At 38.0% G+C, this 20591-nt stretch overlaps 1 protein-coding gene across 4 annotated transcripts in view; it reads right to left on the reverse strand.

Annotated features, from left to right (window-relative positions):
• Positions 1–18368, reverse strand: part of MIGA1 (mitoguardin 1) — an 89159-nt gene extending 70791 nt beyond the window's left edge. For 2 of the 4 annotated variants that reach the window (XM_021096450.1, XM_003356422.4), the window contains exons 1-2: positions 18246–18368; positions 14612–14720 (exon numbers count right to left, since the gene is read on the reverse strand). In XM_021096450.1, coding sequence (XP_020952109.1) covers positions 14612–14710 — 99 coding nt within the window. In that variant the 5' untranslated portion in view covers positions 14711–14720; positions 18246–18368. Of the gene's footprint in view, positions 1–14611; positions 14721–16110; positions 16261–18097; positions 18220–18245 lie in introns of those variants that run through there. The other 2 variants (XM_021096448.1, XM_021096449.1) reach the window with 2 other exon arrangements.

Genomic DNA, 20591 nt, shown 5'->3' on the forward strand with positions numbered 1-20591 from the left:
CTAGCCTGGGAACCTCCATATGCCGCAGGGGCGGCCCTAAAAATGCAAAAAAAAAAAAAAGCAAAAAAGAAATTAGGAAAAGAATAGCAAATCCACTCTAAAGCAAGCAGAAAATTAGGAAGTAGTGAAGACTAGACAGAAATCAATGAAATGGAAAATCAACTCAATGAATTCAAGAGCTGTTTATTTTTTTAAAAAAAATAAAACTCTTAAACCTCCTGCCAGCCAGATCAAAAAAAGAAAGAAAAAGATACATATTACCAAAATCAGAAATGAAAGCGGGGCCATCACCACAGACCTCATAGGTACGAAAAAGATAAAAAATGATTACAATGAACAACTCTATGCCTATAATTTCAACAACTTAATAAAATGGAATAATTCCTTGAAAAAGAGAAACTATCAAAGACAAAACTTTCAGGAAGAGATAAACAGAATGAATATTTACATACCTACTAAAGAAACTGAATATATAGTTAAACTCTTCTAACGAAGAAAATGAAAAGACAAATTCTACCAAATATTTAAGGAAGAAATATCAAGTCCTACAAAGAAGGAACAGCTCTCAATCATTTTATAAAGCCAGCATTACTCTTAATATCAAAACCAAAAACATTACCAAAAAAACAACAAACTGTGGAGTAACAGTGATAGATGCAGAAATCCTTCACAAGATATTAACAAATCAAATCCAGCAATATATAAATATACATATATGTATACATATATACATAATATGTATTGACCAAGCGGAGTATATCCTAGGAATTAAAATCTGGTTCAACATTCAAAAACTAATCAATACATTTTACCATAATAACAAATTAAAGAAAGAAAGCCATTATATAATCATAACAGATTAAAAAAGAAGTATCAAAAAAAAAAACAAACCAAAAAAAAACCAGAGTTTCCACTGTGGCTCAGTGGTTAACGAATCCGACTAGGAACAATGAGGACGTGGGTTCGATCCCTGGCCTCGCCCAGTGGGTTAAAGATCCGCATTGACGTGAGCTGTGGTGTAGGTCACAGATTCAACTCAGATCCTGCATTGCTGTGGCTGTGGTGTAGGCCGGCAGCTACAGCTCCGATTAGACCTCAAGCCTGGGAACCCCCATATGCCGTGGGTGTGGCCCTAGAAAAGACAAAAGACAAAAAATAAATAAATAAATAAAAATTAAAAAGAAGTATCAATATGAACCCATGTTTTGCTTTTTAATATATACAGGTAGACAAACTCAGAATATAGTCATATGTAAATAAACTGATCAGTATGCATTCACACATTTCCCAGCTCTGCTTCTTAAAAGGGCCTAAAATAGCAATGTCCCAGTAGTATAGTGCACACCTTGCAACCAGATTAGTTTCTAATTGCCAGAGACTAAACAGAACTAAATATGGAGACTAAAAACTGCCAAAGCTCCCCAGAGAAGTGGATAATTCCAGGACCAAGACAGAGAAAATACAAAATGAACCTGGAGAGAAAGAAAAAGAAGGCAGTATGTCAGCTGTGTCAAAAGGACATAGGAACCAACCTAAAAGAGCTTCCAACGACCAAATATGGAAAAATCTGAGCAACAAAGTAAGTAACAGTATTAGATTATAAACCAACAAACAAAATAAATATCCAAACTGATAAAAATCAACAACTGAGTAAAGGAATAAGGGGAAGAAGGGACAACTCTCCCTTACAGAATAGTTCTACATAAGTACAGAAGGGGAGTTACCCTGGTAGTGCAGCAGGTTAAGGATCCAACACTGTCACTCTACTATGACTTATGACATACCTATTCTATCAGCTAAAAAACATTTTTTTTTAATGACAATATCAAATCCTGGTGAGGATATGAAAACAACTTTTCATATATTGTTAGTGGGAATTTAAAATGGGACAGCCACTTTGGAAAACAGTTTGACGATTTCTTTAAAAATTAAACATCTGGGAGTTCCCGTCGTGGCGCCAGTGGTTAACGAATCCGACTAGGAACTATGAAGTTGCGGGTTCGGTCCCTGCCCTTGCTCAGTGGGTTAACGATTCGGCGTTGCCGTGAGCCGTGGTGTAGGTTGCAGACGCGGCTCGGATCCCGAGTTGCTGTGGCTCTGGCTTAGGCCGGTGGCTGCAGCTCTGATTCAACCCCTAGCCTGGGAACCTCCATGTGCCACGGGAGCGGCCCAAGAAATAGCAAAAAAAGACCAAAAAATAATAATAATAAACATCTGGAGTAACAGTGGGTTAGGCAGATGGGGTGCTACAGAGGCACTATTTTTCAAGCCCTAGCCGGGAAAAATGGGTTAAAGGATCCAACACTGCCAGAGCTGCGGCTTGGGTTCAATCCCTGGCCCGGGAACTTCCATATGCTGCAGGTGTGGCCATAAAAAAATAAAAAATAAACATCGCATTATTTGATCCAGTAGTCACATTCCTCAACATTTATCCCAGAAAAATGAAAATTTATGCCCACACAAAGCTTACACACAAGTGTTAATATCAGCTTTATTTATAATAATCAAAACTGGAAACAACCTTGCTCAGCAGGTTGAGGATTCGGGTGTTGTCACGGCTGTAGCTTTGGTTACTGCTGAGGCACAGGTTCCATTCCTTGCCCTGGGAAGTTTCACATGAGGCAGGCAAGCCCAAAAAAATTAAAAAAAAAAAAAAAAAAAAAAAAAAAAAAACCTAGAACCAATCAAAATGTCCCTCAATAAGTGAGGGTTAACAAACTGTGGTATATCCATATACATACTATGGAACACCACAACAAAAGGGAACAAATTATTGTGTTTCTCAGTACTATTTTTACAACTTCCCGTGAATCTATACTTAAAGTTTTTAGAAAATAAGGCTGTATCAATGCAGCTGCTAATTCCAATTGATTCAAACCAGTGAATTTTGGAAGAATTTTAAGATTGTTTCCTTTGCACAACTGTTCAATTAAATTGAATTGATCCATGGTGCACAGTTTGCTGTCTTTAAATATCATTTTACACTAAAATGGGTGATTCCAGGTATGGGGCATGAAAAGTATGAGGTGAGCTTGTAACATCTTCTCACATTAGACAGCAAGGAAGCTGTCCTCAAGACTGTATCTTCAGCACAAAGGAGCCAATTTGAATAGGCTCTCACTTGCCAAAAATGAGTTCATCTGAGCATAAATAGGGATAAATTAATGTAATGGTTTAACCCATCATCTATAATTAAATCTGTGAGAGCAAAATGATTTTCGGGGGAGTTCCCATTGTAGTGTAGCAGAAACGAATCCAACTTGTATCCATGAGAATGTGGGTTCAATCCCTGTCTTCTCTCAGTGGGTGGGGAATCTGGCATTGCTGTGAGCTGTGGTGTAGGTCGCAGATGTGGCTCAGATCTGTGTTGCTGTGGCTGTGGTGCAGACTGGCAGCTGTGGCTCTGATTCAACCCTTAGCATGGGAACTTCTGTATGTCACAGGCGCGGCCCTAAAAAGCAAAAAAAAAAAAAATTTGAAACTCTCCTTGATCAGCTCTGAAGAATACTAGGGAAGCCATTTCATTATTTTGCAATCTGGTCAATAAAAAAATAATAATTATTATTATTCTGCCATTTCTATGCAGACTGTACCAAGGTAACTATATAGTGACAGAAAGTTTCTCTTTATAGAGACATTTTAGCTAAAAAATTAAGAAGGAAATATAGAATGATGTCACCATTTTGCAACCTCTTAAATTAGCAGATCTAGCAATAATTATCAAACACTGCTAATGTCACAAAAAGCAAATCAATCAGACATTACATACTTCCTATAACTTGGCTTTACAAACAAACTGAATCTAAATGATAGTCTGATCTAACTATCAATTCATAAAAAGTACAGAGGAGAGAGAATATAATCAAGATTATCCTATCACAATAAAGAACATGGTTACTTCCACAGAGAAAATAAAAGCAAAAAAAAAAAAAAGATGAGGAGTGAAGCTACAGATTAAAAGAATTCTTATAGCACAGGGAACTATACTCAATATTTTATACTAAACTATAAGGGAAAACATTCTGAAAAAGAATATATACCTGAATTGCTGTGCTGCACACCAGAAGCTAACATGATATTGTAAATCAATTACACGTCAACAAAATTTTTTTACTTTAAAATTTTTATTTAATAATTAAAATTAAAAAATAAAAGCAATCTAAGAGTTGACAGATACCTAAGAGATTTAAAGGTTATTTCAATTCCATCAAACAAAATAAAAGCTAACAAAAAATATCCATAGAATAGAAGAAATATAAATAATTGACTGAATACTGATAATATTAAGGAATTACTATTATTTGGAAGGACATATTATTTTGGCAGTTCTACTTTACGAAGTGAGATATATAATGAAACATTTACAGATGAAATAATATGATGTACTGGATTTGCCTCAAAAGGATCCACTGGCAGATGGAGAAAGAAATGGATAGGAAAACAGAGGAAATAACATGCTTTGATAACAGTTGAGGCTGGGTGTCAGATATAAAGAGGTTCGTTAAACTATTCTGTTTTGCATATGCTTAAAGTTTTCTATAATAAAACTATTTCTTAAAATAAAAATTGAATATAAACTTCATATAATTTAAAAAAAAATTTTAGGGCCACAACTAAGACATATGGAAGTTCCCAGGCTAAGGGTCCGACCAGAGATATAGCTGCCTATGCCACAGCCACAGCAACACCATATCCGAGCAGAGTCTGCGACCTACACCACAGCTCAATGCAATGCCGGATCCCTGACCAATTGAGCGAGGTCAGGGGATCGAACCCACAATCTCATGGATACTAGCAGGGTTCATTTCCACTGTGCCACAATGGGAACTCCAATATAAACTTTATAATGTAATAGTCGTTAACAAAAACATTTATTCATTACCATTTAAAAATATACAATCAGATATACAATCAGATTCCCACTGTGGCTAAGTGGGTTTAGAACCCAACATAGTATCCATGAGGATGCAGGTTCAATCCCTGACACAGCTCAGGGGTTAAGGATCCTGTATTGCCACAAGCTGTGGTGTAGGTTGCAGACACTTGGACCTGGCATTGCTTGTGGCTGTGGCATAGGCAGCTATAGCTCTGACTGGACTCCTAGGCTGGGAACTTCCATATGTCAAGGTGTGGCCCTAAAAAAGCAAAACAAACCAAACAAAATGACACAATCATCTATGTAGAAAAACCTCATGAAACTTACAAAAAGCTATTAGAACTAAGTGAACTTAATAAGTTGTGGGATATTATATCAATATACAAAAATCAATTTTCATATGTGAGTAAAAAAATAATTGAAAAGTGAAATTTTAAAGATATCATTTACAGGGAGTTCTCTTATGGCACAGTGGGTTAAGGATCCAGCATTGCCACTAGCAGCTCAGGTTGCTGCTGTGATGAGGGTTCAATCTCTGGCCCAGGAACTTCCACGTGCCTCCAGTGCAGCCAAAAAAAAAAATCGTTTACAATAATATTATAAAATATGAAAATTTAAGGATAAATCCGACAAAAGATGTGAAAAACATGTATCCTGAAAACTAGCAAACACTGCCGAGGGAAAATAAAGAAAACCTAAATATATGGAGAGATATAACATTTATGAAAGACTCAAAGATGTCAACTGTGCCCAAACTGATAAACAGATTTAATACAAATCCCAAAGACAATCCTAGCAAGCTCTTTTTTCTGTAAAAACTAATAGTTGACTTTTAAAATTCCTATGGAGATGAAAATGATCTAGAATAGTCAAAACAATTTTTCAAAAGAAAAACAAAGCTGAAAGACTAACCTTACCTGATTTCAAAATTTATTATAAAGCTACAATATAGAATATACAATGGAGAAAAGACAGTCCCTTCAACAAATGATGCTGGGAAAACTGGACAACCACATGTAAAAGAATGAAATTAGAGCACTTCCTAACACCATACACAAAAATAAACTCAAAATGGATTAAAGACCTAAATATAAGACTAGACACTACAAAACTCAGAGGAAAACATAGGCGAAACACTCTCCAACATAAACCACAGCATTATCTTCTCAGATCCACCTACCAGAGCAATGACAATAAACAAATGGGACTTAATTAAACCTAAGAGTTTCTGCACATAAAAGGAAACACTAAACAAAACAAAAAGACAACCCACAGAATGGGAGAAAATATTTGCAAATTAAGCGACGATTAATCTCAAAAATTTATAAACACCTCCTACAGCTCAATATCAAGAAAAACAAATAACTCCATCAAAAAATGGGCAGGGGATCTAAACGGATGATTATCCAAAGGAGACATAGAGATGGCCAAAAACACATGAAAAAATGTTCAACATCACATTATTAGAGAAAGGCAAATGAAAACCACTATGAGGTACCACCTTACACCAGCCAGAATGGCCCATCATCAAAAAGTCTACAAACAGGACTTCCTGTGTGGCTCACAACAAAAAGTCTACAAACAATGAATGCTGGAGAGGGTGTGGGAAAAAGGGAACCCTATTGCACTGTTGTTGGAAATGTAAATTGGTGCAACCACAATGGAAAAGAGTATGGAGATTCCTAGGAATCTAAAAATAGAATTACTATTTGATCCAGCAATCCCACTCCTGGGCATCTATCCAGAGAAAACCATGATTTGAAAAGATACATGTACTGCAATGTTCATTGTAGCACCTGATATACAATAGCCAAGACATGGAAACAACCTAAATGCTCATCAACAGAGGAGTGGATAAAGAAGATGTGGTACATATACACAATGGAATATTACTCAGCAATTAAAAAGAAAGAAATAACGGCATTTGCAGTAACATGGATGGACCTAGAAATTATCATGATTTAAGTGAAATTAGTCAGACAGTGAGACACCAACATCATATGCTATTGTTTATATGTGGTATCTAAAAGAAGGACACGATGAACTTCTTTGCATAACAGATACTGACTCACAGACTTTGAAAAACTTACGGTTTCCAAATGAGACAGGTTGGGGGATGGGGGATGGACTGGGGGTTTGGGATGGAAATGCTATAAAACCGGGTTGTGATAACCATTGCACAACAATAAATGTAAAAAAATTCATTGAGTAATTAAAAAAAAAGCTACAATAAACAAGGCAGTGCCATAATGGCATAAAGAAATAAAGAGATCAATGCAACTGAAGAGAGAGTAATGAAACAGACCCACACACATACAGATGATTTTTGACAAAGGTACAAAGACGGTTCAGTGGAAAAAAGATAGTCTTTTCAACAATGGTTGCTGGAAAAAAACTGAATATTGATATACAATAAAATTGAATTTTAATCTATATTTCACACCATAAATAATAATAAACTTATGGATCATAGAAATAAACATAAAACCTAAAACTATAATGATTCTAGAAGAAAGCATAGGAGAAAATCCTTGTGATCCCTGATAGGCAAATATTTCTCTGAGATGACACCAAAAACCTGACACCCCCACTTTTTTTTAAGTTGACAAAATGGACTTTTTTTTTTGCCTTTTGTCTTCTTAGGGCCAACCCAAGGCATATGGAAGTTCCCAGGCTAGGGGTCAGATAGGGACTGTAGCTGCCAGCCTACACCACAGACACAGCAACACCAGATCTGAGCAGAGTCTGCAACCTACACCACAGCTCATGGCAACGCCAGATCCTTAACCTGCTAAGCAAGGCCAAGGATCGAACCCACATCCTCATGGATACTAGTCAGGTTCGTTAACCACTGAGCCACAAGGGGAACTCCAACAAACTGGACTTTAGTATTTAAAATTTCCACTCTTTAAAAAGAACTATTAAGGAGAGTTCCTGTTGTGGCTCAGTGGTAACAAATCCAACTAGTATCCATGAGGACAACAGGTTCAATCCCTGGCCTTGCTTGGTGGGTTAACGATCCAGCATTGCCATGAGCTGTGATGCAGGTCACAGATGTGGCTTGGATCTGGTGTTGCTGTGGCTGTGTTGTAAGCTGGCAGCTGCAGCTACGATTTTACCCCTAGCCTGGGAACTTCCATATGCTTCGGGTGTGGCCCCACAAGGACAAAAACAAAAAACTTAAGAGAATAAAAAGACAATCCATGAACTAGGAGAAGACAAATCATTTATCAATTACAAATCATTTATCTGACAAAAAAATTGTATCTAGGGCATATAAAGAACTCTCAAAACTTATTAAGAAAACAAAAAACCCAATTTAAAAATGGACAAAAGCTGTGAACAGACATTATCAACAAAGAAGACATATAGATAGCAAATAAGCATATGAAAGCACATTCAACATTATAGGACCTTAGAAAAAAGCAAAATAAAACCTCACTGAGATTCCGCTACATACCTAATTAGATTGGCAAAAATTAAAAAGACTGGTCATAACAATGGTATTACCACTTTGGAAGAAGGCTGGCATTCTCTTAAAAAATTAAATATATACACCTACTTTATGATTCAGCCTTTCTACTCCTAAGTATTTACCCAAGAAAAATGAAAGCATATATTCATACAAAGACATATAAAAACATGTGTACAGATGTGTTCTTAGCAACTTTATTTAAAATTAAAACAAACAGGAGGAACTTCATGGCACCGCAGTTAATGGACCTGACTAGGATCCACGAGGATGTGAGCTCGATCCCTGGCCTCACTCAGTGGGTTAAAGATCTGGTGTTGCTGTGAGCTGTGGTGTAGGTCACAGACTCGGCTTGGATCCTACAATGCTGTGGCTGTGGTGTAGGCTGGGAGCTGCAGCTCCAATTGGAACCCTTGCCTGGGAACTTACATATATCTCAGGTGTGGCCCTAAAAAGCAAAAACAAACAAAGAAACAAACCAGGAAACCCAAAAGTCCATTGCAGGTGAACAATAAAACAAACTGTTATATCCATACAGTAGAACACCATTCAGTAATTTAAAAAAAAAAAAAAAAAAAAAAAAGAGGAGTTCCCGTCATGGCACAGTGGTTAACAAATCCGACTAGGAACCATGAGGTTGTGGGTTCGATCCCTGGCCTTGCTCAGTGGGTTAAGGATCCAGCATTGCCATAAGCTGTGGTGTAGGTCGCAGACGAGGCTCGGATTCTGCGTTGCTGTGGCTCAGGCATAGGCTGGCAGCTACAGCTCCAATTAGACCCCTAGCCTGGGAACCTCCATATGCTGCGGAAGCAGCCCAAGAAATGGCAAAAAGACAAAAAAAAAAAAAAACCTGCCTACTGATACATGCAAGAACATGTATATATTTCAAAATAATTAGGCTGAGTAAAAAACATCCAGACCAAAAAAAAAGTAGATACTGTAAGATTCCATTTATATAAAAATTATAAAGAAAGATAAATGGAGCTGGAGGAATCAGGCAACCTGACTTTAGACTATACTACAAAGCCACAGTCATCCAAACAGTAAAGGTACTGGCACAAAAACAGACATATAGATCAGTGGAACAGGACAGAAAGCCCAGAACACATATGGTAAATTAATCTACGACAGAGGAGGCAAGCCTATACAATGGAGAAGAGACAGTCTCTTCAGTAAGTGGTGCTGGGAAAACCGGACAGCTACCTGTAGAAAAATGAAATTAGAACACTCTCTAACACCATACACAAAAATAAACTCAGGAAGTACTAATGACCTAAATGTTAGACCAGATAGATACTATAAAATTCCTAGAAGAAAACACACACAGAACACACTTTGACATAAATTGCAGCAATGTCTTTTTTGATCCACCTCCTAGAGTAATGAAAATAAAAACAAAAATAAGCAAAGGGGGCCTAAATAAACTTAAAAACTTTTGCACAGCAAAGGAAACCATTAACAAAACAAACAAGCCACAGAATATGAAAAAAAACTCTGCAAATGAAGCAACCAACAAGGGATCAATCTCCAAAATATGTAAACATCTCATACAACTTTATTTACTTATTTATTTAGTCTTTTAGGGCTGCACCCAGCATATAGAGGTTCCCAGGCTAGGGGTCAAATTGGAGCTATAGCTACTGGCCTATGCCAGAGCCACAGCAACGCAGGATATGAGCCACATCTGTGACCTACACCACAGCTCACATCAACGGCAGATCCTTAACCCACTGAGTGAGGCCAGGGATCGAACCCATGTCCTCATGGATGCTAGTCGGGTTCGTTAACCACTGAGCCAAGACAGAAATTCCCTCATATAACTTTAAATCAAAAGAAAAAAGCAACCTAATTTAAAAATGGTCAGAAGATCAAGCAGGCACTTTTCCAAAGACAGAAAGTCAAAAAGCACATGAAAGTCACTAGTTATTATAAAAATGCAAATCAAAACTACAATGAGGTATCATCTCACACTCATCAGAGTGGCCATCATTAACAAATCTATAATAACAACAAATGCTAAAGAGGGTGTAGAGAAAGGGGAACCCTCCTACACTGTTGGTGGGAATTTTAAGCTGGCACAACCACTACAGAAAACAGTATGGAGGTTTCTTAAAAAACTAAATATAGACTATTATGATCCAGCAATCCCACTCCTGGGCATATATCCAGAGAAAACGATAATTCAAAAAGATACATGTACCCAATGTTCATGACAGCATTATTTATAACAGCCAAGACATGGAAACAACTTAAATATCCATCAACAGAGGACTGGATAAAGATGATGTGGTACATATATACAATGGAATATTACTCAGACATAAAAAAGAATGAAATAATGCCATCTGCAGCAACATGGATGGACACAGACATTACAATACTAAGGAAGTCAGACAGAGAAAGACAAATATCATGAGTTCACTAATATGTGGAATCTAATAGAAATGATATAATAGAACTCATAAAACAGAAACAGACTCAAATATTTTGAAACCAAATTCAGGTTTACCCAAAGGGAAACATGGAGGGGAGAGGAACAAATTACTGGGTTAGGACTGATATATACACACTACTATATACAGAATAGACAGGTAACAGGGACCTACTGTATAGCATAGAAAAATTTACTCAGTACTATGTGGTAACCTATATGGGAAACTATTCTGAAAAGGAATGGATATATGTATATGTATGACTGATTTATCTTGATATAACTTGAAATTAACACAACTTTTAAGTCAATTACAAGCCAGTAAAATTTTTAAAAATAAAATAAAATTGTAGAAAGGCAAACTAATCTACAGTGACAAAAAGCAAATCAGTGGTTGCCTGGGGAAAAGTAGAGGAGAGGAGTTGTACAGGGAGAGTCAAAGACAGAGATGACAAAAGGGATCACAGATATGTTCATGACTGTGATTAAGGCAAGGCTTTCATAGACATACACACATATAAGTCAAAACTTAATCATACACTTTAAATACATACAATTTAACATGTATCCATTTTACTTGAATAAAGCTGTTTTTAAAATCCTGGTTCTACACATAAATCCAAAATAACTGTTCATTTTCTGGTATACCAGATGATTTACTTCCACTTGCCATTAGCATTTGGCCTCAGTGACAGTGATCTAACAAAAAATTTTAAATTATTCCTACTCTACTTTTCTTCCAAATCTCTCAATTCTTCCAAAACTATCATGAAAAATTGGAACATTCCAAAGGCGCCTCAGATTTTTTTCCCTTCACAAACTATAAGAATTATTCTCTTAAGTAATGTCTCCATTACAGGCATTGCCAAATCTTTGTTTCTTTCCATTTCTATGTTTTTCCCTATGAAACCAAAGCTCCAGTGTTCATAGCAACCAAATGAGATTCGGGGAAAAAAAAAAAACAGTTCCTGGAACTTGGATGCTAAATATTCAATAATAAAATAAATTCTAAAAATAGCACTATAACTAAGAACATCTTACTTTTCATTATACTTTATACAACTGCCATAACCACATTATCCAAAAAAAAAAAATGCTTCTTAGATCAAATACAAAAATCGGTATTTACTACAAAAACAAATAAAAAAATAAGAAAACGAAATTAAGACCTCCAGGAGTTCCCTCTGTGGTGCTAATGTTAATGATCTGACTCACCTCTGTCGTGTTGCCGGTTCAATCCCTGGCCCAGCACAGTGCTATCTGGCATTGTTAGGTTGCAGATGTGGCTTGGATTCGATCCCTGGCCCAGGAACTTCAACATGCCATGGTACAGCTGAAAAAGGAGGAAAAAGAATATATAATTGCTTTTGCTGATATTTAAATAAAGAGTCACTGAAAGATAAAGATATTTAAGTGATCCAAATGATAACCCATAGATAGTGGACAGGAATTGAGAAATATGAAACATCTCCTATTAGCTACTCAAATGCTAAATTTCAAGAGTAATATTACTTCGGGATCATTGTAAGGATTAAATGAGTTTATAAATATACCTAATATAAAATGTCTAACAGTGCTTTACATACAGTGAGTGCTATGTCCTGTTGCTAGTCTTTTTAAATGTTTAAATGGTATGATAACATGAACAAATAAAAGAATAAATACCACTCAGACTCAATATTTTTATCTCTAGGAATCTACCTAAATAAAAATCTAAAATTGGACAAAGATTTATATATAAATAATAAACTGCTGAAACAACCCAAAAACTCAAAAAGAGGGAAATATTCAACAACCCACATTACATCTATATTTATAAAGCATTTTTTTAATGAAATAATGCTCAAAATACACAACTTTATAATCTCGAATGAAGGGAACAGAACAGTAGGGGCGGAGAATGTGGGACTGGGGAGCAAAGAGATAGATGCAGCAATAGAAGACCTAAAGGAGTTCCCCTCATGGCACAGCAGTTAACAAACCCAACTAGTATCCATGAGGATACAGGTTCAATCCCCGGCCCCACTCAGTGGGTTAAGGGTCCAGTGTTCCCACAAGCTCTGTGGCACAGGTTGCAGATGTGGCTCAGATCTAGCATTGCTGTGGCTGTGGTGTAGGCCAGCAGCTGCAGCTCCCATTTGACCTCTACTTCCATATGCCGCAGGTTCGGCCCTAAAAAAAAGAAGAAAAAAGACAAATAATGTAACTCCATCTATGAAGCACCTAAAGAAGGCAAATTCACAGAGACAGAAAACAGAATGGCTGCCAGTAGCTGGTGGGAGAGGGAATTAAGAATTGCTGTTTAGACTCAGAGACATAGAGAACATACTTGTGGTTGCCAAGGGGGAGAGAGGAGGGAGTGGGATGGACTGTGAGCTTGGGGTTAGTAGAAGCATTACTAATACATTTAGAATGGATAAACAGGGTCCTACAGCATAGCACACGGAACTATATCCAATCTCCTGCAACAGACCATGATGGAAAGTAATATAAAAAAGAATGTATAGACGTAAATCTGGAAGAGAAAAACAAATACCATATGATATCACTTATCTGTGGCATCTAAAATATGGCACAGATGAACCTAACTACAGAACAGAAACAGGCTCGCAGACATGGAGAATAGACTGGTGGTTGCCAAGGGGAAGGGGGAGAGAGAAGGAAAAAAAAAGAATATACATATATATACACATATAGATATAGATATATAACTGAGTCACTTTGCCGAACAGCAGAAAGAGGCACACCCTGTAAATCAACTATACCTTAATTAATAAACAAAATGATCACAACCAAAGAAAAAAATAGAACTGCTGTTTAGTGGCTCTAGAGTTTCAGTTGTGCAAGATGAAAAGAGTTCTGAAGGCTGGTTGCACAACAGGGTCAATGTGCGTAATGCACTGAACTGCACATTTAAAATGGTTTTTAAATGGTAAATTCTGTGTTATGTATATTTTACCACAATAAAATAAAATTAAAGAATTTTTTTTTTTTTGCTTTTTAGGGCCACACCTGAGCATATGGAGGTTCCCAGGTTAGGGGTCTAATGGGAGCTACATCTGCCAGCCCACGCCACAGCCACAGCAACACAGGATCCAAGCTGTGTCTGTGACCTACACACCAGCTCATGGCAATGTTGGATCCTTAACCCGCTGAGCAAGGCCAGGGATGGAACTCACAACCTCATGGTTACTAGCTGGATTCGTTTCCACTGAGCCACAACGGGAACTCGTAAAGGATTTTAATAGTGAGAACAAGTGTATTTGAATAACATAATTCTCTGAAAATAATTATAACAGACTGTGTAAATTCACTTAAAGTTGGAAGTTTTAAGTAATACAATCCCCTTTTAAGAGTTATGAATATGATAACCAAAAAAAATGAAATAAATAAAACTGAAGAAAGTTTTAAACTATTTTAGCAGACATTGGAACCATTTAAAACCCCAAATGAGTTCGTGGAGTACTGTGGCAGAGCAGAAACGAACCCGACTAGGAACCAGGAGGTTGAGGGTTCGATCCTTGGCCTTGCTCAGTAGGTTAAGGATCCAGCGTTGTCATGAGCTGTGGTGTAGGTCGCAGACATGGCTCGGATCTGACATTGCTGTGGCTGTGGCATAAGCCGGCAGCTGCAGCTCTGACTGGACCCCTAGCCTGGGAACTTCCATATGCCGCAGGTGAGGCCCTAAAAAGACGAAAGACAAAAATAAATAAATAAATAAATACAACTTCAAATGAAATTTAAATACTGTAAACACAATGCACTCTGGGCAATAAACTTATTTTTCAACTTCATATTTTTTTCACTTTTTTTTTTTTTTTTTTTTTTTTACCTGGCAGAGAGAATAGTACCAAGACAGAGGAAGATCAAACACCTTCAGTGCTGCGGTCTTCAAGGAAAACTGTGATTCGCTTGCTGTTTCTTCTGACATGACTCCTAACCTTCATTAAGTAAAACATAAAAATGCATTAGCCACAAAGACTTCTGGCTACTCCACCAAGTGAAAAACACAAATTGAAAACTTAACTCTATCAATTTTCTTCAGTTAATTAATGATATTACACTAACCCAAAGAAAATAACATTCTAAGCCAAATTTACTTGAGCTAAAAGTTTATTTATTAATCACCAAAGGAGGTCACCCCCTCCAAAAAAATCAGTTAGATTTGAACTTTGAGCTCAGGTAGTAAATTTTCCCTAGAAAACTGCAGGTTCTAGATTCTCTCTTTTCTGGTTATATAAACATTTTGAGTCTTAAATAGTAACCTAAAATATTTTCTTCCCACTTATTTTCTTCAAATAACAGCGGGGGCAAGGCTCTTGGGGCTAGAAAAGAACCTTAGAGCTCACTGAACTTCAGAATTTATTCTTCTACTGCCCCATTTTTAAGCCCTTGAAAAAAATGTTACATACATGCTATGGAATTTTAGTATTGTTTTAATGCCTATTTCTATTTAAACCAAAGAAAGAAAAGTCAGGTGCCAGGAGGTGGCTGTCATTGTGAGAGGCCTTAAAAGGTAGCAGAACCTTAATAGAAATGTGATGGCTCAGGGTCTGCATCAGGTTTTGTAGAGCCAAAAATTCAATAGTGCACACAGCTGGATACACACTAAACAAATTCACATGGTGCTGATTTATAAATCACAGGAGTTTCCATTGTGGCTCAGCAGTAACAAGCCCAACTAGTATTCATAAGGATGATACCCACCTTGCTCAGTGGGTTAGGGATCTGGCGTTGCTGTGGTGTAGGCTGGCAGCTACAGCTCCAACTAGACCTCTAGCCTGGGAATTTCCATATGCCTCAGGTGCGGCCCTAAAAAGACACAGACAGACAGACAGACAGACAGACAGACACACACACACATAAAATAAATAAATTAGTTTACAACTCATTTATAATAAAGAAATATACTATCTAATGAAAGAAACCTTTTTTTTTTTTTTTTGGCCATGCCCAAGGCATGTGGAAGTTTCCAGGCCAGAGACTGAACCTATGGCATAGCAGCAACTCAAGCCACTGCAGAGATGATGCCAGATCCTTAACCCACAATACCACAAAAGAACTCCAAGAATACTTTCATATGCTATCAAAACATACCCTTTCTGAAATAAGACATTGTAGGGAGTTGAATTAAGTATAAAAGGCTGTGTGGTGAGCACAAATTTAATGGGTCCTGAGGAGTATTTCATACTGGACAGGAAAAAGCCTAAGAACTATTTCTGGTGTACAAGGGTAGGCTTCTCCACTAGCTAGAAAGCTTATGCCCACCAAATTTAGTATTTCTTCTCCTTGTATAGTGGTGTACAAACTTCAATACAAAACAAAAATTACCAACAAGGGGAGTTCCTGCTGTGGTGCAACAGGACCGGCGGCGTCTCTTCAGCACCAGGACACAGGTTCAAACCCAAGCCCAGCCCAGTGGGCTAAAAGATCCTGCCTTGCAACTGTCAGATCTGATCACTGGCCCAGGAGCTCCATATGCTGCAGGGAGGCCAAAAATGAAAAGAAAGGGGAAAAAAAGAATTTTGGTATCAAGAGTTCCCGTTGTGGTTAAGAACCCCACATGGTGTCTGTGAGGATGTGAGTTTGATTCCTGGTCTCACTCGATGCGTTAAGAATCTGGTGTGGCGGCAAGCTGCGGTGTAGGTTGCAGAGCTGCTCCCATTCGACCCCGTTCCAGCCCAGGAACTTCCATATGCTGCAGGTTACAATCGAAAAAGAAAAAAAAAAAATTTACCAACAATTCCTCCATAAAAGCTTATGTGCTACAGGTTCTTAAAGGTTTTTATTTCTGCATGTATTTCTGTTCTCTTCTTCTAAACTCTGGAAGACTAATCCGTTCTGTTAATAACTCCCATTTTTTCCAGACAACTATCAAAACCACTGATTAAGTAGTAGTTTCCTTTCACATCAAAGGTGGGTTACTGCTACTGACAGTTTATCTTAGTCTCTATTAGTGACACCTGAGGAGTGTAAACTTAATCCCCCTCAATCGTATTCTAATTACAGTTTTCAGCTCAGTACAATTAGTTCTAATTGAAGTATGTTAACTTCAACCAACAAACTGAGAAATAGACATATAATTGACAAATATAAAAGGAAACCATGAAGTACCATTTAAACAAGTGAAAAATGGTCTTCTGGGTAATGAGACCAAGGGGAGGTTGGGCAAGGAACCACTGTTTTTCATTATAAGTGCTTCTGCAGTATTGATTTTAAGTCCCCATGTATTACTCTTTTTAAACGTTACACAAAAAAGGAGGAAGAGAAAAGCACATTCACACCCCACCCCAGAAAACCTGACTTTTTTTTGAGAAACATATTTAATAACTAAATAGATTCTGGATCATTAAAGCTATCTATGTTACTGAATTAAAAAAAAAAAGATAATAAGGGTAATTCATCCAAAGTGATTTTCTCCATAACAGAGTTTCCAAGCAGAGGAGAAAGAAAATAAACCAAACACTTCGATTTGCTGCAGGGTTTTCTTAGAAGAATTCTGACAAATATCTATTTTTGCATTCTAACCACCTCATTCCCTTTCATTCAAAATCACCAAGGAAGTGATTCCAAATTAATCATTAAAAACAGCTTTTAAAAACTGGTCATTTCAGTTGCTTTCATAAGCATTAATTAAAATAAACATGAAGGCAGTGTAATGATTATTTGAATTTTTGGGGGGTGGGACCTAAAACAGCAACAAAAATACCATACTTTGTAAAATTACTTGCTTCTCTCCATTCTAGCCACGGAAGAGTTAAAAATGCCATAAATAGTTTTTTAAACATCCTAAAATTCTATCCTACAACTTGGACTTTATAATCCAAGCAAGTGTGAAAGTCTGAAATAATCCCCAAATTTTGACGTGAAGCATCAATCTACACAACCAAACTTTGAGAAGATACTTTACACACAGCAAAAATGCTTCCTTACATTAATGATAAAAGAATAATAATAGAGGTCTGCACATGCATAGACCTTCGGAGTCCTCTCTCCAGAAAATAAATGTTGAACAACTTCATTTACAGAAGGGCTCCGATACACCACAAACCTCTCGATGCTAAATTATTCTGGAAAAGCACCTTCAGAGAAAGCATAAATTTTTTTTCATCCAAAACCACTCCCCGCTCAAACCCCAGTCTTTCCTGCAGAAACTTGGACCACACCAGCTGCCCCACCTGCCGGAGGCCATCCCCACCCCCACCGCGCTCTCCTCGGCAGGCTTTCCTTTTCTTTACCAAGAGGACCAGAAAAAGGGGCTCGCTCTCTGCCCGGCCGCCCAGACCCTTGCTCGGGCTCCGAGCAGTGGCCAGCCCACCCTGATTCAGCGCTCCCGGGCAGGCCTCCGTCCGGCTTTCCGATCCTCCACCAGCATTCGGAATCCAGAGAGCGCTCCCGGACGCTCCCTTCCAGCCGCCTCGGCCCCGCAGCTGCCGCGACCCCAGCCGGCCCTCCCTTCCCCGTACCTGGCGCTCCAGGCCGAGCGCGGCCGGCCCACGCCTGCTTCCCCGCCGCAGCCCCGGTGCTGAACCGCAGCCTGGCCCCGGGGAGGGGGGGGGAGTCCTTCCGGGGTCAGGAGTGGGAAGGTGGAGGGAAAGTGGCGGAGGCCTCCTCGCCTTTCTGCGTGAGGGGCTGCGTGTGAAGCACCTCCCGCCATTTTTGTTCCGGGTAGAGGCTCCCGCCTCGTCAGGTGGATGTAATAGGTAGAATGGAAGAATTGCATCCTTTTATGGGGCTGTCGAGAACTAGTATTGAATGAAGTTCCAGTGGTTTGAGAGCTCTAGGACCATTCCAGGAATCTAGTGAAAATTATGGGGTCTTTCCCCCATACATCACTTATACACATTATTAAAAGAAAATATGCTCATACCTTGTTAAAGGAAATGTGCGTGGAGTTCTCATTGTGGCACAAGGGAAATGAATCCGACTAGGAACCACGAAATTGCAGGTTCCATCCCTGGCTCCGCTCAGTGAGTTAAGGATCTGACGTTGCTGTGAGCGGTGGTGTAGGCCGGCAGCTGTAGCTCCGTTTCAACCCCTAGCCTGGGAATCTCCATATGCGGGGGTGCAGCCCTAAAACGCAAAAACAAAAACAAAGAAAGAAAAAGAAAAAAAAAGTGTGAGTATGTGTATATATGGTTAGATGCCCAGAATCGCAGATCACAGATGAACTTCTACCACAGACCCTAACCACTTAAGTTAATATTGAGGCATTCCAGTCCTGTATTAGTGGTGAATTTTAAGGGTTCATTTAAATTCCTCTTTGGCTCTTCTACACGTTTCGGAGTGAATTAGGCTACCAAAGAATATGTGAATATGGTCAACTATGAAGGGGGAGGCAAGGTATTCAGAACTTTGAGGTTCTGTCTAATACACAGTAAACTAATGGGGTTGAGGAGGGAAAGCAACAAAATACAAAACAATATGTTGTTTCTATGCGCAGTTCTGAACCAAAACATTCCTTCAGAACCGCAAATTTAAAAATTCCACTTTCTAAGCATATTTGCAGTGGAAAACCAAAATAATTTTGTAAGGATAGTTAAAACATGAGAGCACATGTTACTATTCCTATCTGAGGAACAAGAATGAACAATACTTTCTGTTAGTTTTCAAATTTTCCATTTACTCAAAAGGAAAACAGTGAGAATGATAATACCAGTGTGTGATATTACTAGCTGAATAATAGGTAAAAATGCACAGACTGAGTTTTATGTGAAAATACTGTGCATTTATGAAGTAAATGGTGCTCTTGACACTTGAAGAACTTAGAATGTGTAAGGCTAGTTTGTTTATTCCAGCATCTCCTCTCTGCTGCCTCCTCCCACAACTTCCAAACATTTGTGGAAACCTCCCAAAACTTCCAAACTTTCAGCCTAATGGGAAGAATAGTAATAACGTAATAGCAATAATGATGACTACCACTTAAAGCAACTTTCTATGAGCACTACCTCCTTTAATTCCACAATAACCTTGATGAAACTATGTTATTACACATTTGGGTATGCATTTTACTCTTTAACAAGAGAATAAGAAATACCGTATTTTATTTATTTTTCCATATCAATGTAATTTGCTTTAAGCCTCTCTTCTCCTGGGTTAACAGACTATTCAGTCTTAGTCATTAGTGGGTATATCAGGTAGGATGCCATTAATTAGAAGCAAAAGAAAACTAAACAAATAGCTTAAACCATGGGACACAGTGGCCCCTATAGATGTTAGCAACAGATGGACACAGTCTCATATTGGAACTTGATATCTTCTGCTAATCTGGCCCAGAGGAAAAAACAAAAAAACAAAAACGGGATTTGGATTCATTCTAAAGTTCTGTCCCTCCTCCAGATAACCAAAGCCATCAAGTAATGCCCACCAAACCAGGGAGTAGAAATCATGAAATAATATTAGTTGCTACTATTATTCAAATACTGAAGTACTTCCTACATCAACCATTAATGAATTTGGGGATCCTATGTGCATAGTATTGAAACAACACTGTGGAGACACTGCTAGAGTTTGAATTCTTTCTCTGCTGCTTACTAGGGGCATGGTCTTAAACAAGGTACTTACCTTCATTATGTCTCAGTTTCTTCATTGGGATGTTGAGAAGACAAAGTAATAATATCTGTAAAGACTGCAGTTATGTAAGTTTTCACTTAGGTTTCTTGTCCTTCTCTGGGGGTCCGAGGATAAAACCATTTCCATGTAATTCGCTTCCTTGGTAATCCTATATATTTTGCGTTATACACATAGAAACATTACTTTCAGACTGGGGTCCATAGACTTTACCAGAATGTCAAAGGGATCCATCCATGATA

The sequence above is a fragment of the Sus scrofa genome, chromosome 6, assembly GCF_000003025.6.
Source record: "Sus scrofa isolate TJ Tabasco breed Duroc chromosome 6, Sscrofa11.1, whole genome shotgun sequence".
In the NCBI taxonomy this organism is placed as follows: Eukaryota; Metazoa; Chordata; class Mammalia; order Artiodactyla; family Suidae; genus Sus; species Sus scrofa.